We start from the raw sequence: 26,139 nt of genomic DNA on the forward strand, positions 1-26,139 counted from the left end.
TCCTTGCTTTCTTTCTTCACTTTGATTTTCCAATTTTAGTTTTTTCACCTAATTTGTCTTGCAATATTATTTATTTATTTATTTTTTACTTTAACAACTGATGCAAGGTTTTAGAAATCAATTTGATAAAAATTAAGTTGGAGGGACGAAATCAATAATTAAAATAAACTTGAGAAATTAAAAATTTTATTATTTTTTAATAGAAAAATGTCTCTTGTTATATGATTTTTAAACCTGGGAACTTGATTTCCAATCTCTTATCCGTCCCAATTTTTTTTCCTTATAAAAAATGGTAGGACCGAAGAGAACATAAAGTCATCTGGAGGAAAGCGAAAGCAACAGGGAGGGCCCGGTCCGGCCCTTAACTTTACCCACCTGGTTTCCTAATGTTTATGGACGGTCTCTTAGCTCTGGACCCTAGCCATGTCTCTTCATGCCCAAGTACCCAACATCATATTCTTGCATCCAAATTTTATTAAAATTGAATATTGTATTTCCCATAATGCGAGGATGATTTGAATGGTTAAGATGGACTGCTCATTTTCTGCATCGGAAATTCTGTGGCGAGTGCCGTCTTTATTTGCCTACAGATATTCCGTATTCCCAGGTGTTTCAACTTAACATGCTTCTTTCATGCAGACAGGTGAACTGGCCAATCGAAGAAGATAGAGGACTAAATTAACCACAAACATAAATGAATTTTGTGCCCAAAATGAGTATCATAGGCGTAATCTTTTCCAGGCACAGGACTCCAATAACAAAAACATAAATTTAAGGAAGTTAAGTATCTTTCTCGACTGTAAAATAGATTGCACATGCAATGAAAGTGACAAGTTCTAGTGCTTTCTTACATCTACCCTAAATCATTTTCCTGAAGCTAAATTCAGTTCAACTTTGACAAAGCATGCCAACCAGTTTTCACACCTCAGATTTTGCTTCTGAGACCGATAGATCATTCTTCAGCAGCAGGAGAATGGCTGGCATTTTGGCCGATAAACATGCAAGTGCAAAACAACATAATTAAACAAAGTTGAAGAATAATATATTAAGATAAAACAAACTCTCATCAACGTTTTTTGATTCACAAACCTGCGGTATGTTTCATTCATGGGGCTTTCAGGAGCACCATCAATAGTGTTGTCCTTGGGCTCAGGCATGGAACTTTGGTCACCTTCATCACCATTGTAAGGACTGCCATCGCCTCTTGCATCAGGACTACTTATAGAGCCGTGACCATTTTCAGGGCTAGCCCTCTTTGCATAGAGAGGACTGTGGTCAGAACTGCCATTTTGAGGGCTTACCCTCTCTCTTCCATTAGGACTATGGGAGTGAGAATTGCCACGGTCACTTCTGGCCCGTTCTTTATGATGAGGACTATGGCTAGAGCCATGAACAGGGTCAGAACCATCCCTCTCTCTTCCATATGGACTACGGCTCCTCTGATTATAATCAGGGCTACCTCTCTCAATCTGTTGGGAACTTCGACTACGGCTATGACCATAGTCAGGGCTGCTCCTCTCTCTTCTATATGGACTAGAGCCACGACCATAATCAGGGCTGCCTCTTTCTCGGTGATAAGGACTGGGCGATCGCTTTCTATCATAGCTTATATCACGTGGACGATCATGGCTTCTATCAGGACTATGTGCATTCCTCCTGTCATCATCATTCTCTACAGCATATTCAACTGTGATAACTCGATCCAGTAACTTGCTACACATCAGAATTTCAACAGAAATCATTATGAGTATCATTGCAGTAGTGAATCAATTAGAAAAATACAGGGAGAAAAATGCAGAATAAAACTTAAACCTAAGAGTTGAACCATCCACCACGAAAACATAAATTATTTGCCACAATAATCTTGACAAACAAACATTTCTAAACACATCAAAATCTTACCATGAATGACAAGTAAATTACAAGAAATAAGAATATCTTGCATCTAACCAGCAAAATCAAGGTTATAAAATTAGGAGCTTCTGAGTTGAAGCAAGTTTAGGAGGGAAAGATATACCTCATATTTGTAGCTTCCAATGCTCTGATGGCATCATCACATGATTCATACTGGACAAATGCAAAATTCCTTCTAATCCTCACACTAACTATCTTGCCATATGGCTCAAAGTGCCTCTCCAAATCCCTAGTCCTGGTGTGATATGTATCAAAATTAATAACAAATAAAGTCTTTGATGGCCTTGAATTTGCCGAAGATCTTCTTGAACTACCAGGCCTTCTAATGCCACGTTCATGCTACAACAAAGCACAAACTAGTTAAACATGGTGGTTGACATCTTTATAATTAACTGGTCTCATTTACAATAACAATATATGCCTTACTTTTGTCCATTCCACACGAAGTCTTCGTCCCTTCCGACCAAATTCTGCCCGATCAAGTGCACGAATTGCATCCTCAGCATCTCTCTCATCTTCCATATAGATGAAGGCAAACCCTACGACCAAGCAAAATTTTTACGATAAGGAGACAATTTTCCATAGTTGTAGAGCAGTAAGGAGAAATTGGGTGAATAGTCATCTGTAATAGAAAACTTTGATTCTACTGCAGCAACTCACCCTTCGGCAGTACACAAACCACCTCTACACTTCACCCGTAATTAAAATTTTGGTAAACCTCACTATTTCTACAAACTAATTTGACTAGAAAAATTAGTAACAGACCTTGAGTAATGAACAAATTGATGTCAAGAACAAGAATCCAAAAGTGTAGGTCTCATGGTAGGTCAATGGAAATAGAGTGACTTCTTCATCTATTCCGCTGCCTCTGCAGTGAGGTTGGCAATGTTTCAACCTTGAAACATGTCTGATAAGTTGAAGGCTGGGCAAAAGGCATGAAAAATGGAAGGCAAATGTGACTGAGGTAAAACATGGAATGGTAGTGCCACTTGAGACCAAATTGAATCTTCTTTAAAAGAAGATGTGCATCACAGACATGTAACATATTTCTGAAAAGCTGATCCATTAGCCTGGAAGAGTATGGTTATGCCAGAATAATCCTGCGCCAAAGAAAATGTTGAGTATTGGGGTCGATGCTCAAAATAATATATGCTTTTATCTTTTTCTTAAAGATATCTCTTGAACACCCCACAAATGCTCAACAACGCGCCGCATATCAAGGTCCAACTCTTCAGACTGAATCTTGGCTGGCAGGTGAAGCTTGCTGGGATACAAGTCATGATGCCAACATTGTAAAATCCATGCCGCCACCTCACTGTTGCAATGTGATTTTATGTCTCTTTGCGGGATGTGCAATTCATGTAGTTTTTATTCTTTCCCAAAAGCAGATATATTATTAATCTTTATAGAGGTAGATTTACACGTTCAAGAAAATGTATAATAACTTATTTTATATTTTAAAAATTCAGACTCAACTATATTAGAATTAAACAATCCCCAATTGTGACCCTGTATGCCACATCAATCGATCCTATAGAGAGGAAGATGGTACTATAACACAAATAACAATAATCTTGCTTCCTTGTAAAATTTTGGATTGAACTAAGCATCGGGATGGTCCGGTAAAATGTGTACATCAGACGATTATCAAATGGAACAACCTTGCTCGTCCATCAAAGAAAGCATTCAACTAACGTTGGTTCATCAGGCCACAATCATTACCCAGAATACCTAATTTCAACCCCAAGTATGAAAGCCATGAAAACTTACTCAGGAAAAGAGCTTTAGAAATCAGACTAGGAGAATATTTATCTCAGAATGCACACATAGAGACCAAAGAAATGCTTACCAGACTTCATATCCACCCTATCAACCTTCCCATATCTTCTAAAAAGCCGCTCCAGATCAGACTGCCGAGCATCATATTCAAAGTTTCCGCAAAAGATAGACCTCATTTTCCCTGAACACAAGTTTTTAGAAAGCTGCTACCTTCCAAAATCGAACAAACCTAATTGTTGAATTAAGAAACATTTAAAGTAGGGAGATATAATATGCGAAAACCAAGCATAATATTTGAATAACGGGTTGAAAATCTAGCCACAAATAAAATTGCCCGTTCCCCGTATCCACATTCCATACCAACCACTATTTCCCCTAAATGAAATGGAAATCCATACCCGACATTAAACGGCGTCAAAGATAATGATTGTTCTTTATCCAAAATCCATGATAGAGAGAGAAAAAATAGTTATAACATAATTCAGAAAAATAAGGTAGATGAGACACAAAAAATACCTTTCAGAACAGATCAGCCCAGCCCCAGAGAGTGTAATCAGATCTACACAAAGACAGAAGAAAAGCATTCAACTCTGATTAAAATTCAAGAATCTGTCAGATGAAAGAGCCGCTTTTGAATACGCAGGACAAATATAAGATCTTTAATACAATTTAGCAAAAGAATAAACAGGGATTCGGGCATCTGAAAGAAGTTACTCAAAAACAAGTTTCTACCTTTGCAAGCAGAAGCCTTGCCGTCACTGATTCGCTATCTTTCCTTCCGAAGGAAACAAGATATGGATCTATGAAAAAGTCTTCACTCCGTACGCTTTCAAGAGTAGACAGCGGTCTCCCTCTTTTTTTTTTTGGGGGGGGGGGGGGGAACGGAAGAGGATATTGCCCTGATTTTTTAAAAATATCCCCCATTTTATATTAAAAAATTAAAAGGGAAAATGACAATAAAAGACCCAAAAAAATCATTAATTATTAAATCTCAATAATGAACTCTAATCCGTACGTTAAATTGTAAACCTATTATTAATCTCGATGAAAATCATAATCCACGCTTAAAAATAGAATTAACAATAGTCATAACTTACAATAATAATTTTAGTAGTCTTAAGTTATAATACTTAGGATTCTAATTTTCCAATCAAGATCAACAATAATACAAACATGTAATAATAATTTTAATAGTATTTTTTTTTATCTTCCAAATGATTTACCTATATATTAATAAGTATAAAAATTTATAAATAATTAACATCATATTCAGAAGTGATTTTGAAGAATTTTTAAGTGATTATTATATATTCATAAATGTTTTTCGAAAGTTTCACAAATAAATTTTAGTTTTATAATGAGAAACAACTTATTCCTAAGTGTGGTTCTTAGTTTTATTAAATTAAAATTAATAGTAGTCCTAACTCATGATAATAATTTCAGAAATATCTTTTATTAATTTTAAATTTATATGTTTTAAATTGTAAATAAAAACTTTGGTTTATAATTGAGGTTAATGATTTTATAATTCAAGATCTTTAATTATAATTAATATTTTTATGAGATCCTTAATTATTATTTTTTCCAAAATAAAATACCTCCATATTTCTTCAATTTTGCCGAGCTAACCCCCCACTCCTCGTTAGTTATTAGGAAACATCATTCATGAATAACAAATTGAGAAACAATTCATCATTCCTTAAATATATTATAATTTTCACTCCTCGTTGGCTTTAATGTATTAGGCTAATCTCTCACAAAATAATAAGTCAGTAGTCAAATCCCGAGAATTTTTTTGATTTTAGTTAAAAGTATTAAATTAAATTTTTTTTCAAACTCCAAGAATATTTTTATTTTGTAAAATTTGATAATTTATTAATAATTTTAATATTCAGAGATTAATATATATAATAGATAAAATTATAAAAAATTAATTAAATAAAATAAATTATAGAGATTTAATTTAAAATTGAATAAAGCTATAAAGATTTGCAGGTATATTTTTTTCAAAAAAAAATTACAGGCTTTTTCTCCTAGGCTCAAATGTGTGCATGTTCGCTTTTCTCGAGGCCTAGTAAGCCCGTTACATCACAAGCCCATTATCTAAGTCAATACAAATTTTTTTTGTTTTTTGTTTCTTTTTTTTCTTTTTGGGTCAAGCAGAACTTTATATTTGGTAAGTGAGCAAAACTTTATATTGTTATCCTTTGATTTTTCATTATATTGTTATACTTAAAATTAGACAGTAAGTTACACATGTTAAACTCGGAAGTAATAATGTTACACAACTGAGAAAGGGAAAAATGTTAGAGGCATAATTTTCTTTATTAGAGAGTTAAACAGATTAGTTCACGAAAACTCAACTCATTTTGATGAATTTAAAATAGCTGATGTTTTTTCCCCAAAAAATAAAAACACTGTTGTGACTTTAACCCATCGTTTGCTACTTGATTTTTTTTTTTTCAAGCAATAAAAGCTTTTCGTCAAATTTCTAGAGACAAAAATACTTTTCGTCTAGTAGTTGAAATAAGGGATGAATTTTAAAAACCAATTATTGATAACAAAATCAACTGATTGTGAAAAAAATTGTAAATATTGACATATTAAAATTTAAAAAGCACTGAAAGTGAATTTAAAGTCACGTAATACAAAGGTAAATCGTGGTTAAATTGCTTCGTTAATATAGGTTTAAAACTTTCTTACAGGACGAGTCAACCATCACATAGTAAGGAAAATGTCCAATAAGCATTTAAAAAATGGAGCAGAATTTTGTCCTTTTAGATGATGCTTATGTTATATATTACCCCCATCCAAATTCATAAGGCATTTTGAAAGAGATTCCATAACCCAAAAATAAAAAACTTTGATAAAAATAAATTTTTATTAATAATACTTTTTTAATATTACCCTTCTCATTATATATTCTCTTTTTAGTATTTTTTCATAAATAAAGTATTAAATGAAATATATTTTTAAAAATTTATATGTTTGTTTTGAAAAAAAATATAAAGTTATAAATTATATTTAATAAGTTTTATCGACATGTATAATTTTATCTAAAAATATTTTATATATTTTAAAAGAAGCTTAATATTAATTGAGTGAGGAAAATGCATAAATAGGAAAGGAAGCTGTGGAATATTAGCTCTTGGAATTGATGAAATAATTAATATTGCCAACTTTTAAGAAAATTAATTATTTGGACTTTACTCTAATTAAAGAAAAGGCAAAATGATTACTCATTCTGCAACTAATTTATAGGAAGCAGTGTCTTTTCAAACTTTTAAGGAATAATATACCTAAAAGTAAAAATAATTTTTTTATTTTAATTTATAAAATATTTTTAAATAAAATCATACGTATAAAGTTCATTAAATATACTTTATAATTTTATTTTAAAAAATATAAAATTTTAAAATTACTATTCCATTTAATAGTCCATTCAAGAAAAATATTAAAGAAAAAAAGATAATAAAAATATTAAAAAATTATCATTAATGAAACTTTTTGTCATTTTTTTTAGATGTCGAATATTTTTTAAAAAACATCTTATAATTTAGGATAGAAGTAATATTATAGTGTCTACATCCAAAAGTCTAAGGCATGAAACAGAAAAACATGGAAATTACTTTTTATATAGAAATTCTATCTTGAATAAGTAAAACATACAACAAAGTGCATCATAAGTAATTATAAAAAAATATGACTCGTATACGATGGAACACGTTTTGTTATTAAATAGAAAAATGTAATATTATTCCATCTACCATGAAAAACCATGCATTCTTCAATTATTCTTTGAAGTTATTGAGATACTGAATTCCATTGACAAAAAAAAAAGCAAAAATTCAAGAAATTAAATTAATGGCTTCGGATGAATATGTAGTAAAAGCTTTAACCGGACCAAGGATTATCAATTAGGAGTTGAAGAATTAATCTGAAAAAGGTGGCCTGTGCTGCTTTGTGATGATGGCATGATAACTTCAGTTTGTGGGATTTGAAACCTGTGCAAAGCAACAAGAGCTTGGACTCTGGCAAGCTCAATCTCTGTATTGTGAATTTGTTGCCATAATTCTGAGATAATCTTCACACACCCACACACTGGATCTTCAATCCTACACTCTGCTTCAAAATACAATGCATCTGCTGCTTCTGCCCTCCTACTTGATGGAATTTGCTGCCACATTATGATTTCAGAAATCAATCAGTTATCAGGCTATTGAAATATAATTATTTTGCAGTTTTTTTAAATAGAAATAAGATTCATAATAGTATATAGAATTTTCTAAGATTATTCAAATATTTTTTTTCTATTTTATGTGAGCAATAATATTTTAAATTAATTACGACGTGCCTAATAATTACCTGAAGGATTCTGCCAACCCTGCTACCACCATATATTCGATGAACATAAGCGAATCTTTGAGGATCATTGGCTGGAAAATAAGGAGAGAAAATGCAATTGGAATGACATCTTCTTCTTTGATTCCTGCAAGCTGCACATCGACCTGAAGAAATCATGATACCAAATCCTTCAAGGATGGGAAATAATACTTAGAATCCTACAGATTTTCACAGTATCTTTTTGGCTAACGCAGAAGAAATCTTACAAAGATTATGATCTCTCATTGCTATATAGAAGAGTATTTGTGTTGAGGATATATAACGAGAATGAAGTTGTGAGACATCTTTTCCAACGGCTACATTCTCCCCAGAATTGAGGATATGTCCATTTTAAGAATTTGTCCAATCTCTATTTATGAACAGACAATTATTTTCCAAATCATGCCATTTAGATTTGATTGCCTGTTGTATGAATGAAGGCAAGATTGAATGGATTTGCAAATTGTGGATGTTTCCATCAAGGTATAATGTGAAAAATTCAAAATTCATGATGTGTCGCCAAAAAAAATTAAAAAAGAAAAGAAAGATAATTTTTTTGGGCAATCAGTAGCACTCTTCATGCACATGCGTGCGCACGTACACATATAATATATATTCCTTCCGTCCCTATATATATGATATTTTTAATTGAATTATACAAACTAATAAAAATTGATTATCTGATTAAAAACCACAGCAACATTTTAATTTTACCCTTAATTATTATAAATAAAAAATAAAATTTTTTAAAGTAAATTAATAATAGTACATATTTTTTTCTCTTTTTAATTTAATAAGGATATAATGATTCATTCAGTAAAAAAAATATTAACAACCTCTTATATTTAGGAACAAAAAAAATTCTAGAAAACCTCTTATATATAGGGACAGAGGGAGTACTCCCTCCATTCTTTATTATAAGACACTTTTAACAATTTTACGTATCTTAAAAATAATTAATTTTTTCCTTGATATTATTAAAAAATCATATGTACTTTTATTTTTACCCTTAGTTTTAAACAAGGTACGTAAAACCAGATCGATCATTAAACCGATCACGATATTGGGTCACTGGTTAGTGGTTCAACCGGGAGTTGAACCGGTGACAAACCGGTCATGATTGAAATAATATAATTTAAATAAAAAGATATTAATTATAAAAAAGTCAATCAAATCCAACCACTCAAAAGTTCAACAATAATAAAATATAACACTTCAAATATTAACCCTTAATTCCTTACAATTATAACCCTTTAATCATTAAAAAGTCTAAAAGTCTAAAACTAATATCCATCATGGTCATTTCATTTCTTCAAGGCAAGGCTTAAAAAAAAAGCCCCCAAAATGACGTCGTTTTAGGGGTTTAGCCTGAAAAAAAATAACCCGGTTAACCCAGTCAACCCATCGAGTTAGCCGGGTTATACCAAGTTGACCGAGTTAAACTGGGTCAGTCTCACACCGATTTAGTTATAAACCTAGACCGGAAAAGGGACCAGGTCCTCGAGTTTCGCGTTGACCCGGCCGGTTCGAGTTTCCAAACCATAGTTTTAAATAATGATACAATTACATTAAATATATTCGTGGTAATTAAGAAAGGATAAAATGGAAAAAAGTAATTTAATTTTGGCAAAGTATCCTATATTTTGGACCAAGAATTACTTCTAAAAGGTGTTCTATAAATAGGACTGAAGGGAGTATATATATGTATGTATATATGTATTATCTGAACACTTTTCATATATGTAATTGCAGTCCATTATTTCTTATAAGTTATAACCAATAGAACTTAAATTAAATATACAGTTGTTGTTTTATTTATATTTTTTTGCCAAAAAGTTGGATGGATTGTTAGTTAATTATGAGATTGATTTCATTTGATTGATTTTTCCTTTACTTTTCTTGCAGGGTAGATCCTTTGTGTTTTGGTCATATAACGCTAATTCTTTTGTCATGGTTTGTCTATGCATTTGAAATTTTCTCCTCCTTATTTCTCACATGGCAATTACATATTACTTAATTACTTAATATAATATTTTTTTCAAATTTTAAAAATGAATTCTTTATTAAAAAAATGAATTCGGTGAGTTTATCTTCCACAGAATACGTTCAAATTTCTATAGCGAGGGGGACTTGCAAAGACGAAAAAATATATGGTCTTATGCTACTTATTACTGCCAGTCAATTGATAAAACTAGCTTGAATAAATTCAAAAAATCTCAAAGCGCAGCTTGAAAGTTTATATTTTTTTTATTTTGAACTTATTTAGACTGCTTGAATAATCTTAAAAAAATATGAGCAAAGCTTGAATCTTTGGATTCTTTTTTATTATTAATAAAATAAAAATAATCTTCACCTTAATCTTCACTTAGCACTCATAATCTCTCCTAGAATCTTAGTTCACACATTTTATACTCTTAAATAAAGTTTGAATGTTTTAATAATTATTTGTTTTGAATATATTTTTAAAATATTAAGGAAAAATAAACTCAAGGAGTTACTTTATATACTATTATTTTTACTCACGTGAGCAAAGATAGAAAAAAGATGTGTTGTAATGCTACGTTGTTTGAAAAATTTTAATCTTTTAAGTAAAAAATTGGCATTTGACTATATATATATATATATATATATTGTTAACAACTTAGATATTTGGCCATCCTGAATAAAACCAAGATATTAGGGTCGGATTTGATTATGTGTACTTTTTAAATATATTTCAATATTTAATTTTAAGCCTAATCTAAATAAACCCAACCGGCTATTGAATTATCTGTTATATTATTTATTTGCATGCATTCATTCAAATTTCTCTCCCCCTTCTCTCGTCTCTCCCTACAGAAAATTGCGCCCACGCCCAATAATTTATACTGTATATCCAATATTTTATTTATTATTGAGAAATATGAACTGAAAACGGTGTATTATGGACGAAATAAATTAAATAAAGGGGGCAATTGAATTAGTTGCTTGTATGATTTACCATGAGATCAGAGGTTTGATGCATTAGCTAGCTGGTTAATGGTTGTTAACGAATTCTGAGATACATCTGATTTGGCCATATTCGATAAATAATACTTGGAACCAGATGCGCCAAGTTAAGTATAATCCTTTCTTTCTCATTTTAGAGATTCAAATGGCAAACTCAAATTACTAACTTCAACAAATGAAATCTTGCTCGTAATCCATTGACTTTCAAGATGTATTCTTTCTTTCTCTTTCTTTCTTATATCAAGAAATAATCTTGAATCTTAAATCTTAAATCCCAATCCACTCCTTACCCGTCATTCGATTGCTTCATGATATATGTATATATGTTTAGAGAAACAATTGTTGATTGTGGTATTTCCTAACTGCGAGGGAGACACGCACACTGTTGCTTCGGCTCATTCATGGTCCACATATATGGAGCTCATTGTCATATTATATATATGTATTTAAGGTTTCCATAACACCATGCCCCTCCAAGTTTTATACATTGTTGACTCACAAGGCTACGATATCTGTCACCTCAACTACATATATAAAGGAAGGTTTATATCTTTTTTTTTTTTGGGGGAAAAGAAAGCCCAATAAAGCCTATTTATTTAGTCTACGATATATTATGAGCTATGATTTGCATCAGGTTCATGATTCTTGAAATTAAAGAAGCAGCTTTGTCATCACTTCTGGCTGGGATCTGAAGCAGTACCGAACAACGTTTCAATGAGATCCATGTCCCAATCCTGCATCAAAGTTGACTCCAAATCCATATGATTAGATCGATATAAGATCAGTAAGCATTTTCCAAATTACTATAGGGTCATTATAATTGATGATCTAAATACCAAACAGATCTTTTATTAGATGGTTTGCCTGTTCTTGAGGAGTAGCCGAGTTTCCTTCTGGTGAATTAGCCTTGTCCGCCGTGGACATGTCCGAGGCTTCCAAGTTTGTGGATGCATGGTTGCTCAGCACCTTCGGAGATCACATCAAAATTGTTAGGGGAGGTGGACAAATGAAAATAATTATCATTATTGTAAACATAAGAAAAAGACAAATAAGTTAAAAGTGTTGGAAAGACGTCACATTTTTAATTTAAAATCTCACGGCATAAATTTATGAGTCATTTTTCTTTATTTTATAATAGTTATTAAATCAAATTTTGTTCGATATGAAAAATGCCACGTCAATTCAAGTTTATTATTATACTTTGAAAACCTAACATAAGAGCCTTTGGTAGAAGAGAAAGAGAAAGAGCCGGGTCTTCCATAAGAGATGTCATTGAATCTTACCATCCCTTATTTTTTCCACTCACAAATGTTTTCGAAGCTAGGGCATGAAACAAGAAAAGCGCACAGGTAGTTATACTAACCAAATTAGGGTTCTCGTTGGTACAAGTTAAGGACTTGCCAGCTGACAGAACATCAATGCTTCTTTCACTTGTGTGGGTGTTCTCTTGATCATCACCATCTCCCTGCAACTGTTGCAATCAAGATATAGTGTTGAATCAATATATGTACTAAGTTTACTTAATTAATCTATAGCTACGAGACATGATCATATATATGTCATATTTAAGAGATTAACTCATTTACAGCCTTACAGGAGGAACTCAACCATAAAGCAGAAAAAAGTCAAATATTGATAATAGAGAATTTTTATTTTTTATTTTGTGGTTTGATGATAGAGAATTAAGCAACAAACACATACCAGCTCAATGTAGTCTTCAACATTGAAGGAGCTAAGAATTTCAGAACCAGAAAGTTCACCAGCACGAGGGCTCTCTGCCGTCTGATTTGAGACAACCAACAAACAACAAAGTCAGTATTGCAAGACACCACGCCTAGCTTCTTGCAGCCAAAAGAGTCAAGCTTATGCATAATATTGAGTATTAATTGTGTCCTACTGTAAAGGATCCTGGTACTGGCATACCTTGTCTAGGAGAACCATGTCGTCTATCATGAGGAAAAATTCATTGAGGTCATCCATTTGGCCGGCCTCCTTCTGATTCCCTGAAGTGACAGTATTATGCTGATTAACACCTCCAGCATTCCCAATACCATTAATTGACTGCTGAGGCAAAGATGGAAGCCCTGCAGATATGTTTGCTCGACTTGGTTCGACACGGACATTCACAACCGAGGGTGATAAAGGGCCAATTGCATTATTTGAAGCACTGCCATTATTTAACAAGCCAAATATGCTGCTGCTGTTATCGTAGTTGTTGTTATGTCCTTTATAACCAACATTCTGAACTCGATTCAAAGCACCAACAGCAAGAGCAGCATTGCTGTTCAGTTGAGTTCCATGGCATTTACTAGAAGTGCTAGGACTTCGTTGCAGGCCAGAGCCTCCATAAGGCACTATGATCCCATGGTTGTTAGTATTATTATTGTTCATCAGTTGAGTTCCATGGAGGTTATTATATGTCCCAGGACTTCGTTCCAGGCCAGAGCTTCCATAAGGCACTATCATCCCATGGTTGTTGTTGTTATCATCATAGTTAGTTCGGCCATAGTTGACGTTACTCGTCAAACCATTTGCAGTCAGGACATTTGCAGAAGTCATGAACCCTCCATTTAGGATAGAACGATGATGATGATTTGCTTGATCATGATAACGGGATTGTTGGAAGTTTCTGAGAGTATGATTGGTCCCATATTGGCTTGGTTGTCCCAGTCTGGGTTGAATGGCGAGAGAGGGTCTGGTTGTTGGAGGATTGAGAGGAATCTGAGGCCTAGACACAGCACTGTAAGGTTGATGATGATTATAGTCAAGAAGGCGAAAACGGCTAACTCTCTTTTGGAGATCTCTGATGAGACCTGTGGGAAGGCCCATAGCAAACCTTGACCTCAAGGCCCTCTCAGATAATCCCTCAAGGATTCCTTTGTCTGCAACTTTCTTCAGAAACATTCGATATTTCTGCAACATTTATGCAAATCAGTTCATTTTGTTCTTTCTCTCTGTGTTTTATCACCGGTTTCTTCCCAGGCCTAGCTAGATATACACACTTATATGTTTTTTATTTTTAGATAAATTTAAAATTGTTCTCCGCCTCTTTGAATTCAATATTGTTCAAAATTTTGAATTAGATTAGGGCCCAAAAAAATGCAATGTTGAAACGAATACTTATATTTTTACTGAAGAAGCAAACCTGCAAATGACTGGCGACGTTCTCTCGGGTCAAACCTGGCACGTTCATGATCTCCAGAATCTTCGTTGGAACAGCCTCTGTATGATTTAAAGATGAAAAATCCAAATTAAACACGTTATACCAGGTAAATAATCATTGAAAAATGTTCTCTTAATCGGGAAGAAGAATTAGTTTTCAACTATTAAAAACCATTATCGATATCTGATATTGACATTTTTAGTCTTTAAAATATATGTTACCATGATATGGTGTTTTGGAATCTTAACATCTCACATCAATTTTTCTCAAGTGTTTTAAATATTGTTAATTCTTGCATCCGAACCTCTAAAAAAAAAAGTGACATGAGTGCTTTGGCATTACTGCACTAAATCTACCAAGGCATGCTATTTGAAAATAGTCATAATTAATTCAAACATATGGGAAGTAGCAAATAATATTTAAAATATTACAACCAGATCATTAACCTTGGGTATATTATTTCAATTAGTAAAAGAAAAGAAAAGAGTAGAGGCCATCAGTATTGTGATCTGCAACAGATTGATTAATACTCACTGTTCATGCCTAGGTGTCTCAAGGCCAACAAGAAGCGATTGTGAAGATTAGTGGTCCAGAAAATCTTGGACCTCTTTTGACCACAGTATATGAGTTCATCATTCTCAACCACACTACGTTTTCTCTTGCAGTACTTCTTCCTCGGCTTAGGCGCTTTTCTCGTCCCTCTCGCTTCAGAATCCTGAGCGGAGGGAATATTAATGCCCAGCTGCTTCTCACCACCACCTGGTGATGACGATGAGTCTCCTTCTTCGTTCACTGATATTATTCTTTCATTGTCAACTCTCAGTTTCTCTCTCCTTCCCGCCACAGCATACTGCCATACATCTTTGAAGTCCTCTCGTCGTGCTGGTTTCACTATGTAAAATGCTGCTCCGTGCTCAAGACTCCTCGACATCACACTCTTCCTCCCATCTGCTGACATAACTGCACATCCAAACACACACATTTCGTTTATCAGATACTGAATATGATATCTTGTTAACAGGTTTAGGTTAAGCAGCTTTGCATATCTATACATATAAACCCTAACCCTAGTTAGCCTCTTCCGGATATGAAGAATGATGAGAGAGTTAATGAGTACTCTTCTGGAATATGTGCTTGTATGAGTGTGTGTGCTTACTGATGACAGGAAGATGGAATTCTCGTTTGACACGCTGTTGGAGTTCAAGTCCATTCATTCCTCGCATGTTCAGGTCGGTGATGACGATGTCGAAGAAGCCTCTGAATTCCCTGAGAGTCCTCAATGCTTCTTGACCACTTGTAGCAGTTGCAACTGAAGTTTCAAAGAAAATCCTTTAATAATATAATTGAGTGAGCTCCTATGTACTCTATAGCATGTGCAAAAATAAATACTTCAGAGAGATTGTGAAATGAAATGTCTAATGAAATGGAAAGAAAGAAGTGAGATGTAAAATGACACTTGTATTTTTAAAGAAGAAGAAGAAGAAGAAAAAGAATGTTTTTTGACTAATAATAAACATTAATTCTCTTTCCTTTTTTCCCCTCACCTTTTATTCTTTTGACAATACCAAAAATGCCCTAAATAATTTTCCACTGGATAGTATTAAAAGTTCAACGCACATATGTCATGTGTCCCTATCTCATGGTGAGGTGTGTGTCAGTAGTATATTACTTGGACAGATAATAATTAAATTAATTAGATGTATTCTAATGTGTTCACATGGATCAGGGCTGTGGCTGAATAATGAGGTATAGGCTGCAAAAAGAGTACAAAGATTAAGGTGATTTTTCCTTTGATTTGTTTTCCAAGAAAATCTTACTTCGGCGTTCACACGTATATGAAATCAATTTGATATTTTACAAATTAAAGGAATAAAGATCTGGAAAATCTAACTTAATTGGAAGATGATCTAAAGAGATCATCATTAAGGGAAGAAGGTTGTGAAGGAATAATCGTGCTTGAAAAGAAGGAAACTCAAATTGGAGTTCAAGGAAATGAAATCTTTGTTCAGATGATTCAGACCTTTGCATCCGCAAACAACAAAATCATTAAATTATTTAGGTTGTGTTCCGAATTGTGAGACATCTCGATTTGTGCGATGCAAATAATGTGAAGTCTTCACCTCAACTCGTCATAGAAGATAGGACGTGCAAGGACAAATCAGACATAAAAAGAGCAAGAAGAAGAAATGACCCCCATTGATCTATCTGAACAGTTATTAAAGCATATTATTACTGAACTCCAATTCTCTCACTTCTTTTTTTTGTAAAAATTCTTTTAATATATTATTCTATTATTTGTTTAACCTCAGAGAAAGTTGTAACCTTAAAATATTACATAATTTTATTTTAATCCGAGAATATCGAAGAAACTGAAGCGAAGTAATTAATTACAGTCGCAAGCATCGAAGTGAGATGAAATAAAAGTCATCCTTAAAGGAGTCACATGACATGTACTCCTCGAAGAATCAAAAGAGGGGTTTTAGTTACAAAACACAATCATCAATTCCCAAATAACTTTACCAATAATTTTGACTATGTGACAAGATAGAACCTTGCAAGAAGAAAGATAATTTTGTGTTCATATGCAATAATATTCCTTTTTTTTTTTTGGGTGAAGGAAAAAGAGATGAAGAATTGAAGAACGAGATTGCGAGGATATTGAACCTGAAATGAACTCAAGTGTATGTTAGTCAAAGCTATCGTAATTGAATCGAAGAGTGCGTAGTTTTACGAAGTGAATAATATAACAGAACCTTTGTATTCCCATGATCTGAGAATACCAGCGTTGACAAAGAGAGTGGAGGTATCATCGTCCACGAGCAAGACAGTGATGTCGAGCCTCTCGCAGTCAACTTGATGTGAAGAATTATCAGCCATTGTCGTCTCTGAAACCAGAATTCTCAGACAGATCGAAAAACCACTGTACTACTGTTGCTGTGGGTGAAATCACAGAGAGGTGTTGTCTTCTTTTATAATGCCTTAGGAGTGCAGTGGTCAAAGGTGTGTTCAGACAAGTTCTTACATTTGGCACTTTTACTTCTTCATGGAAAGTATCTTTTTCCCCAGAACCTATCCTTTTTTTTTTTTTTAATTTCTAGAAACTCTTCCTTTCTCGTCTCTGGTTGGGCTTATCTTTTTTTTTTTTTTCCTTTCTTTTGAAAAAACTAATATTGAGTTCGAATTTTGAGCCTGAGCTTTGAAAATATTTCATTTTCCAACTAATTATTGGCAAAAAAATCTAGAATAAAAATGCAATATGTATTCACTCTTACCATTTGTTACTTGGGTTCTTTCTTTGGAAGATTTGGTAATATTCTCATTTTCACCCTGCTATTTAAGACAAATTTTTTACCTTTAATGAAAACTATATAAGATATTATTTTTAAAAAAATTGCAGACATGTTGAAGTCTTTTTGAAGTTGATTGTGATAATTAAACATTAATGGAGCTGCTATATATTGCTAAATAAATTTAACAGCCTTGATATATACGGTTTTGCAATTATTTATAAATTGATTTGATGGTGCTGTTTTTGAATCCTTTTAAGTGAAGTTACAATTACAATGCAATTAACAGACCAAAAACATGCATAGATGAGTGATTATAATTACAACAAATAAAATGAAAGCATACTTAAAATTCCGATTAATGATTAACGGTTAACAATTAACTGTGAATAATAATGAGAGACTGACAGTAATTAACAAAAGATTTACTGACTTTGTTTATATATAATCCAAAATAAAATATTCCATTCAGTTTTTACTAGAACTTTTTGGTTGAAATCAGATCTTGAAAGTAAAATAACTTATCTAACACACTAATCACTTGAGCCACCTGGAGCAAACTCAGTTGATTAAAAAAAAAATCAAAGGAAAAAAAAAAGAGCAAAAAGAAAAAATGAAAAACATTTGGCAGTTTGAAGCAGATACCTGAAAACACGTAGACCAGAAGATGAAGAACATTTGTTGGGCTCTGAAAACGGGCTACCAAACTGAAGGCGGGCCCACACATTAACTGCTTTTCCAAAAGTGATTAAATTATTCAGATTTCAAATGAAATTTATTGGCCAGATGAAATTAAATTTGAAATGAATATCGATTAAAGAATATTGTATGACAGAGTTATTATTCCATTGGGCTCTTCCCATTCAATGTAATTCCAAATATTTCAGAATACCACTGTACATTAGAGAAAAAGAAAAAGAAAACCAGGTTCTGCCTGTTGTTTCCAAAAAAAAAAAAACATATTTTCTTTTTAAAAACTAAGGTCTTATGCACCAACAATAAAGGTAGTTTTTATAGGAAAGGGAGTAAACGTCCAACTCTGAGAGAGGCTTATGTAGCATTTTCAATATAAAATTAAATTGCCCTCCTTACATTTAATGGTCTTAATTACATGTATTGATTGAAGCTATAATTGTTAATTAACAAAATGTGATAAATTCATGAACAAAAATTATATGTAATTTTTATAATTATATAAATAAAAACATCTTTTTTATGAATATTTGGAATCCGATATTACTTAATAACCTAGATTTAAATATTGTGGTCTAAAAAAAAGATATATAGGTCGCTTTTTATAGTGAATTGAGTTGGAAAAAAGCCAGCCAAAATAAAAATAGGCTATGTTCAACCTGAACCATTTATCCTTGGGTTACACAGGCTAATTAACCCATTTAACTCACATGTTAAGAAACCAATTTTTATGACTCTGATTATATTTTTGAATTTGTCATTGTAAAATGAGGTGGATGATATATTTCTAATTTCTTGAACGTGATTTGTTGTGTATGAAGAACTGCATTAATTTATGAAAATGAAAGGCATATGATGTAAACTATATAATATGGGGGTTTAAAGTGGGTTATATAGATTAGAAATAAATTTTATAAATTGTTAAAAGTTGTGAGATGTAAATAATGTGGGCTTCTAGTATTACCCACTCAACCCATATGGTACAGATTGGGCTAGAAAATTCATAGCCAACAAAAAGAACTGACCCACCCTAATTAGTTTGAGACCGTACGGACATGGGCTAGCCCATTTCCTAGTGCTACCATGACATTTAAGGGATATCAAATTCTTTCCATTCAACCAAATTACTGCTCATTAAATATTTATTTATTAATTAACAGTAGCGGAGCTACACAGAATTTGATTTGTGCATACCAATTGCCATGGGCTATTGAACTGTTGGAAGGCATTGAATGGTCACTGTTTAATGTTTTTTTTTTAGTTAAGAGAAAAGTGAACATATCATAAGAATGGATCTTCTCTGCAATTTATATTCTATTTTTTATTGCAGATATTTTTTTACTCCAAAATATCTACAATAAAACATAAAAGTATTTACTCCAAAATATCTACAATAAACATAAAAGTATAAATTGTTATAAATATTATATTATAATGAATGTTCATAAACTCTCCAAACTCTTGACCCTTTATCTATACAACTTATTTAATGAATGATTTTATGAGTTTTTTCTCGTGTTTAACACTCGTAAACTGTTAGCATATATTATATATTAATGAGAATTAATCTTGTCATTCAATCAATTATAGGTTTGTAACTATTGAGTAGGGTTATAGCGCCTATAAACAAAAACTGTAGACTACATATTTGAGATACCTAAGTAAATGAATGTTACTCTTCATTCATCTCGAATTTTCTATTATCTTTGTTATTTCTTTCATCTTGAATCTCTTTTATATTTCTTCTAGTTTTATGACATAGATAAGTTTGTTTTTCATTTAATCTAGTCCTAATTTTTTGAAATTAATAGTCTCAAATTAAATTAAGAAAATATGAATTGAAAATTTCTTTGTTGATTTGAACCCACAGTCCTTTAAATGAGATGAAAGATCTTGCTCGTGAATAGAGCTGGGATTTGGGCAGGTCGAGCCTATTCGGGCTCAGCCCAATTCGAACAAGCTCGATTCTCAAAAAAGGCCAAATAACTAAGTCGGCCGGCCTAAATTCCTTCAAGCTTTAGGTGGCCTGAATACCCAAATTTTATTTTAAAAATTATATTTAATTAATTTTTTAACTTTAAAATTAATTGTTTTATTTTATAAAAAAATATAAAATATATATTTTTTATACTTAAATGATGTATAGGATTCAAATATATGAGATTTTACCATAAAATGACTTAAACTTAAACAATTAATTAATATTTATTATATTTTATATATATTTTTAAAAATAAATATTTTTTTATTCAGGTATTTGGGCTTGGCTCGAAGAGTCTGAATAGGCCTAAACATAAAATAACCATAATTTTTTAAAGCCCAACCTTAATTTTTTTAGCATGTTTGGGCTAGTTCATTGAATTCGCCCCCTAAATTACCGACTTTACTCATGAAGTTGAGTTAGGCTGATTATAAAGCAATCTAAATTCGTATTGATAAACTTAATATTTAATGCCATGTTTTTTGAGTGACCTGTATGACTCTATATAGGGATAACTTTCATGACGTCTAGTATCTCAGGTCCTTGTGTTAAATCTTACTCCCTTTGTTACCTTTTATTATTATTTTTAAAGAATTTTTTATACAATTTATATTTATGTTTACTTTAAAATTCCAAGACAACATTAATCACTATAACACCCCAAATTTAGAAGAAATTAATTTAGGTCCTTTTAGAGAATCAACGAAGTATTAAACATTTTCTTCCAAATCTGGCCTCCATCGAAATGATAATAGAGATAGTTGAAGACAAAGTTAATGAAATACATTAATTTTAATATAAGGGTAATTTTGAAAAGGGGAGATAACTTCTGAAAAATTCAAGACTATTAACTAGTATTATCAAACTTCTTAAATTTGTATGGATTAATTAAAAACGTATTTTAAATAGGACAAGAAGAAATGGTTGAGAATATATTAGGAAGTTTCAAAGAAATTTTAATATGTAATCATATTTCTTACCTATACTAAAATCTAAAACAAGGTAAAAGAAAAAAAAAACAAAGAAAAAAGAAAGGAGTGAGCCTGTTTAGAGCAACTTGTTCTAATTCTCCAAAACAAAGAATAAAAAAACTTATTTGATAACGTGTTTTTCAAAAATATTTTAAAAAAATACAAAAATAAAATATTATTTTGAAAAAAAATACAAATAACTTTCAGATGTTTTGAAATTATCATTCTAAAGAACAAGAGAGAATAAAAAAACACTTATTTTTATTATTTTTTATTTTTAAAACATGTTTTTATAAAACATCAATTTTTAAAACAATAAAATAAAAATAATTTCAAACAACCCTTATAGTTTATGGTTTTATAATAAGAAGATGTTGTGAACCCTAATTTTACTTGGAGATGGGGTTAGTCTCAAAGACTTAGCTAGATTGGATTAAATATAGTTTAACAATATATTGAAATCATATCATCACATACTACCTTGTTATTTTTAAATCTTATTCTTAAAGAGTTTGATGGAGTTATACTATGAACCATAATCCATTATCAACTGAGTATTGCGCAAGGAATGAGGGGTAAAGAAGCAGAGATATATATGATCAAAAAGATATTCGCTGTCCATAAAATTAGAATGATACAGAGAAGATTGGCTTGACACGCATAAATTGAGGGGGGAAAAATATGTTAACTTTAAACTCCATTTATCTGTTCATATAAGGCCCACAAAAGGAAGCCGATGATTGTGTCTCTCACTAAACTCTTGAGAAGACCATCGATCCAGCCGCTGGAACCTCCATTATTAGGGTTTTGACCTACAAGATCTCTGAACCTTAATTCCCTTGATCAGATATTAGAGCATACACTACACCGTTCATATGCCCCTTTCCTATTACAACCCACCACCTTTTTACAGTTATTCACCGCTTTGCTCCTCTTCAATGACCATGCAAGGTACTGCAAAACAAACCACCATTTTGCATCATATAAGACATGTGCAGCGAAGTTACATTAAACTTACACTTCTCCAGAGAGGATAATCTCCATATTGGATTTACATAACATTTTGGGAAGCTCATTGATACATAAGAACCGTCAGGTGAATTTAATCTTTCTAGACACGCATCGGTATGTTCTGCCAAGTGAATTGATGGTAAAGAGGCTGTAGCAATGTCACATTGATGAGGTTTTAAAAAATTTCGATGTTAGTAAGTATATCTGGAAGGAACTAAATTGACGTTTGATTCATCTTTCAAGAACCCAAACGGCATTTCACTCATCTTAAAAGCAATACTAGGCAGGAATCTTTCCTGTTCACTCCTCCATGTGTCTTCATTTTGTATGTGTTTTTGCAAGCAGTGGCTTTTGAAGAAAGGCAATGGAGGAATATGACTATTTGACATTGAAGTTTCCCTCGTTGGAACAGAAGAAAGTTGAGACAAAAGGGGGGAATCTTACAGTATCTCTTTCATGTAGAAGAGGCTGCAACAGTGATGGGTAGGAAAAACTCAGTTGCTTATAAAGCTGAAATGTACCCTCATCCTCTGAACTTGGTTCTTCCTGCATTTCAGAAGATCTCAGCAAATTTAATTATCAGATAAATTTCACATATCTTTTTCCGGGAAGGAAGGGTAGAGGGAAAAGTGGCATGGCATATATTCTATAAGGTTCATAACAGTCAATAAGGCATCTCCCTTTCAATCAAATCCCTCTTTTAGTCACTGTACTGCACTATTTTGAAAATGTAGAGAATATGCATTTTACCATCCTATCATCTGGTGGGGAACATTCTGCGTCCCTCCTGTCATGGCTCGGAATTTATAACTGTTTTCTACTTTTTACAACTGTTCTAAGAACCATATCAGACAGGACTCGCCGTTTAAACCTAAAGGTCCTAAACTATTGATGATTACTTTTCCTTATTTTCACCTCCAAAGTACACAAAAATTTGAAGTATTAACTGCCACGTCTAGAATCTCAACAAAATTTCATGTAGTTCTCATTTTTTTTTTTTGGAGGGAAAATAGCATACTAAAACCAGAGGAAATGGTAAAAAAGGCTTCATACCAGCATTATTTCCATCTAGGTTTTGAGAAGGTTTAGCTTAAATTTAATAGAACAAACTGAGAGTACAGAAACAATTCACTGCATGAATATACATGACTCTATGCAACTGCAAACTGGTAGAGAAAGATCTACCTCCACCCCACCACCTCCCTCCACATGCAGGGCATTCCCTGCTGGGATACCCACAAACAGCCAAAAAAAAAAAAAAATCATCCTTTCTTTGGAGATTTATTTGTAAAACACATCAACAGCGAAAGTGCAGAGTAATTTATATAAAAATGGTTAGAAGTTAGCTAGCAAGTATGTTGAATGTCAAATGCAACCTTTTCTCTCTCCCCAAGTCCATCATTGAAAAACGGCCAAATTGCAAATAATTTCTCTCTCCCCAGTCCATCATTAAAAACGGCCAAATTGCAAATAAGCATTTAACTTTGGTCTTTAATCAAACAACCATCAGAGATCTCAATTTCGGCAATTAACCCACTCCGATTTATTCAGTGTCTGACAAATAGCCAGTTCCTTCCAAAAATGCTATGTGAACTTGAAACCGTGGTATTTACTCAAGATACAAAAAACCATCATCATGAAAATTAAGCGAAATTTCACCGAGAGAGCACGTTTGTTGAATCAAAATAAACCAAAACTCCTAGCATCTCTCAGTATTTTCTTTTTCACTTAGTAATGAATGGAAGGGGCACATGCCATATGATTAAGTTTTAAAATATTAATTGCCAATACTAAAAACCATGGGAGTTCATTTGCCAAGGGGTCAGTGGGAAAAGGGGACTATTTTAAAAACGGACAAAGCCAATGGATTTTTTGCTTTAAAACTTAAGACTGTATATCTTGGTGAGAGAAAGACCTCAAGCTTATTTGAGGAAATGCCCGATGATGATGTTATCCCACGAACAACAGAGATCAATAAGCTTAGTTTCTCTGTCCATTTCAAGCCCTCCACGCCCTCTGAAGCTGCAAGACAGATTACAGAGAATGAGGAAAGATATTTGTTATTCCGCAACTTAAACATAAACAAAAAAGCAACTCTCCTAGATGTAGAATCACATTGTTTTCACGTGCTTTAAAAAACAGAAATACCACACCAAATGTTGAAAATAATTATTGCCTTTAAACTACTATTTTCTGTCATAGTTGCAAGACTTAACATGCACATACAGTTATTTCAATGGCCGATCTCCCAAAACTATTTGTGCGCCAACTTCTTCAGATGCCTTTCGAGCAGCACGGAACTACAAAGGAGATATTATTTTGTTGTCAAAATGAGCTTTACATATATATATATATATATATATATATAGTTCAGTAGCATATTTTGAAATTACCTCATCACCAAAAGGGCGGTTAACATCAGAAGAGATCTTTGATGAAAAAGCAGCCAGGAGTAACCGTAATGCTAAGGCAGTTTGAACACCTGAAAATAAGATAAACAGTAGATAAATTTCCTTCGTAGAGACATGTCCAACATTTGTTAACTTACTGCTTACCCAAGTTTATGCTTCGTCCAACAGCACCAAAAAACCCAGTCCCACTCAAGAAACATATTAGACTGTAACTGTTTTCCAACGCTGCCATCAGCAGAAGCGTACATGATCCCAGCTCTGGAAATGAACTCTGCAACAACTGAGAATAAGATGTGGATTGACCACTTACAATTTTGACATTTAAGCAACTTCTTATATATCTAGAAGGAATATAAATTCTATAGTAATCCAGAGTAACAAGCTCAACAGTGATCCCAGAACTTAGACATTATTACTAAACTGGATAAATTAAACAGAACCAAAAAGTGGTGCATTATGTTATTATTTCGTCAAAACTGCACCTATATACATTAATTAAAAGAGAAAGGTAAAATGTTGTTTTTACCAGGGAATTGCCCGAATTAACCATTTCCTGTTGAGACCTAAAATCAACCATTTCTATTAAGCTAATCCACGAGTAAAAATTCTTTGCCGTATCATTTCCAACTACCAACGTTTTTTCTGACAATAGAATTCCCGCCTCCATTTTTCAATCCGCTTATAAATCATCGGACAATACTCTATATTAGCTCTCGATTTTCATGTCAAGAAGCTTTGATTTTGTTTCAATCTTAGAAAGTAGTGGATGCTCAAAAGATTGTAAAGGTACCGTCTTAGTACAAGTATGATACTGGAAGAACATCAATCTTTTTAGTGCTGAAGAGATAAGTATCAGTAGGTTCCCTCAGGTATTCGTATAAATTAAGTGTATGGTTTTGGTTTAAGCTTTTAAGATATTGGATCCTCAAAAGACTGAGTAAAATGTTAATGCAAGATGTCGAAACAAAATCAACCTTTTTAAATAATACAAAAATGAATTTTGCAGGAACCACTTTTTCATGATCGATAGTGATGGACCAAAATGAAATTTCAGTCTAAAATTTACGAACGTATTGTAAAGAACGAAGTGTACTTGCCTGCTTCTGCAAAGCTCGACAACCACGTTATCCGGATTCACTGCTCGCACCACGCGCTCGACGTCCGTGGCCGACTCCTTAGAAATGTGAGTGGTTCGAGTAACCAGATCGCCTCAGGCTCCACAAATTCTGACCTCCATGAAGGAACAGGACCAAACTGCTTCTTCTGAATCAAAAGCAAGCTCCCGTTGTCGGCTAAATCGAGCAACTCAGGATGAGACTCAGCAATCGTGGCTCTGGACTCATCCGAAATTTGTAACTTGTAATTGAAATCTGGAGGCGGAGGCTTGATCGAAACTCTGAAACTGAAAGGTCTGAGAGGTTTCGCTGGCAAAACGCTGGGTTGCGCATGAACATTGGGAAGGCTAATTGTGGCCTCCATTGAAGAGGAGACTTGTGTGCTTGAGCTTCTGAGGGAGGATAAGAAAACGCAGAGAAGCAGAATCGATCTTGAGACTCGG

The 26,139-nt window shown here is 32.9% G+C and overlaps 4 protein-coding genes across 8 annotated transcripts; all 4 read right to left on the minus strand.

The window, feature by feature from the left end:
* Nucleotides 1-649: 649 nt before the first annotated feature.
* Nucleotides 650-4,563, minus strand: LOC129293422 (serine/arginine-rich splicing factor RS40-like). 5 transcript variants are annotated; one of them, XM_054931376.1, is made up of 8 exons: nucleotides 4,426-4,563; nucleotides 4,210-4,252; nucleotides 3,764-3,874; nucleotides 2,680-3,014; nucleotides 2,341-2,453; nucleotides 2,018-2,253; nucleotides 1,090-1,713; nucleotides 650-977 (listed from the first exon to the last, which is right to left on the minus strand). In XM_054931376.1, the coding sequence occupies exons 5-8, from the start codon at nucleotides 2,434-2,436 to the stop codon at nucleotides 953-955; spliced, it is 981 nt and encodes a 326-aa protein (XP_054787351.1). In that variant the 5' UTR covers nucleotides 2,437-2,453; nucleotides 2,680-3,014; nucleotides 3,764-3,874; nucleotides 4,210-4,252; nucleotides 4,426-4,563; the 3' UTR covers nucleotides 650-952. The 5 variants fall into 5 exon arrangements, with proteins under 5 accessions (XP_054787351.1, XP_054787350.1, XP_054787349.1 ...); XM_054931375.1 differs by lacking the exon at nucleotides 2,680-3,014; XM_054931374.1 differs by lacking the exon at nucleotides 2,680-3,014 and having other exon boundaries at nucleotides 3,764-3,922.
* Nucleotides 4,564-7,606: 3,043 nt separating this feature from the next.
* Nucleotides 7,607-8,214, minus strand: LOC129292439 (LOB domain-containing protein 23-like). The gene is made up of 2 exons (XM_054929991.1): nucleotides 8,059-8,214; nucleotides 7,607-7,870 (listed from the first exon to the last, which is right to left on the minus strand). Exons 1-2 carry the CDS (start codon nucleotides 8,212-8,214, stop codon nucleotides 7,607-7,609), a joined length of 420 nt encoding a protein of 139 aa, XP_054785966.1.
* A 3,521-nt stretch (nucleotides 8,215-11,735) lies between these two features.
* Nucleotides 11,736-17,104, minus strand: LOC129292440 (two-component response regulator ARR12-like). Its single transcript, XM_054929992.1, has 9 exons — nucleotides 16,981-17,104; nucleotides 15,384-15,536; nucleotides 14,762-15,187; nucleotides 14,210-14,286; nucleotides 12,988-13,977; nucleotides 12,766-12,846; nucleotides 12,428-12,535; nucleotides 11,929-12,030; nucleotides 11,736-11,798 (listed from the first exon to the last, which is right to left on the minus strand). The coding sequence occupies exons 1-9, from the start codon at nucleotides 17,102-17,104 to the stop codon at nucleotides 11,736-11,738; spliced, it is 2,124 nt and encodes a 707-aa protein (XP_054785967.1).
* A 4,631-nt stretch (nucleotides 17,105-21,735) lies between these two features.
* LOC129293573 (uncharacterized) lies at nucleotides 21,736-26,139 on the minus strand. The gene is given in 11 exon segments (XM_054931606.1): nucleotides 21,736-21,995; nucleotides 21,998-22,052; nucleotides 22,054-22,113; nucleotides 22,615-22,716; nucleotides 24,086-24,184; nucleotides 24,387-24,470; nucleotides 24,564-24,652; nucleotides 24,726-24,775; nucleotides 24,777-24,839; nucleotides 25,679-25,775; nucleotides 25,778-26,139. Coding segments are annotated over 11 exon segments (1,128 nt in total). The 5' UTR covers nucleotides 26,061-26,139; the 3' UTR covers nucleotides 21,736-21,849.

The sequence above is a fragment of the Prosopis cineraria genome, unplaced genomic scaffold (assembly GCF_029017545.1).
Source record: "Prosopis cineraria cultivar Desert tree isolate PC_DT_omini unplaced genomic scaffold, ASM2901754v1 PC14, whole genome shotgun sequence".
Lineage (NCBI taxonomy): Eukaryota > Viridiplantae > Streptophyta > Magnoliopsida > Fabales > Fabaceae > Prosopis > Prosopis cineraria.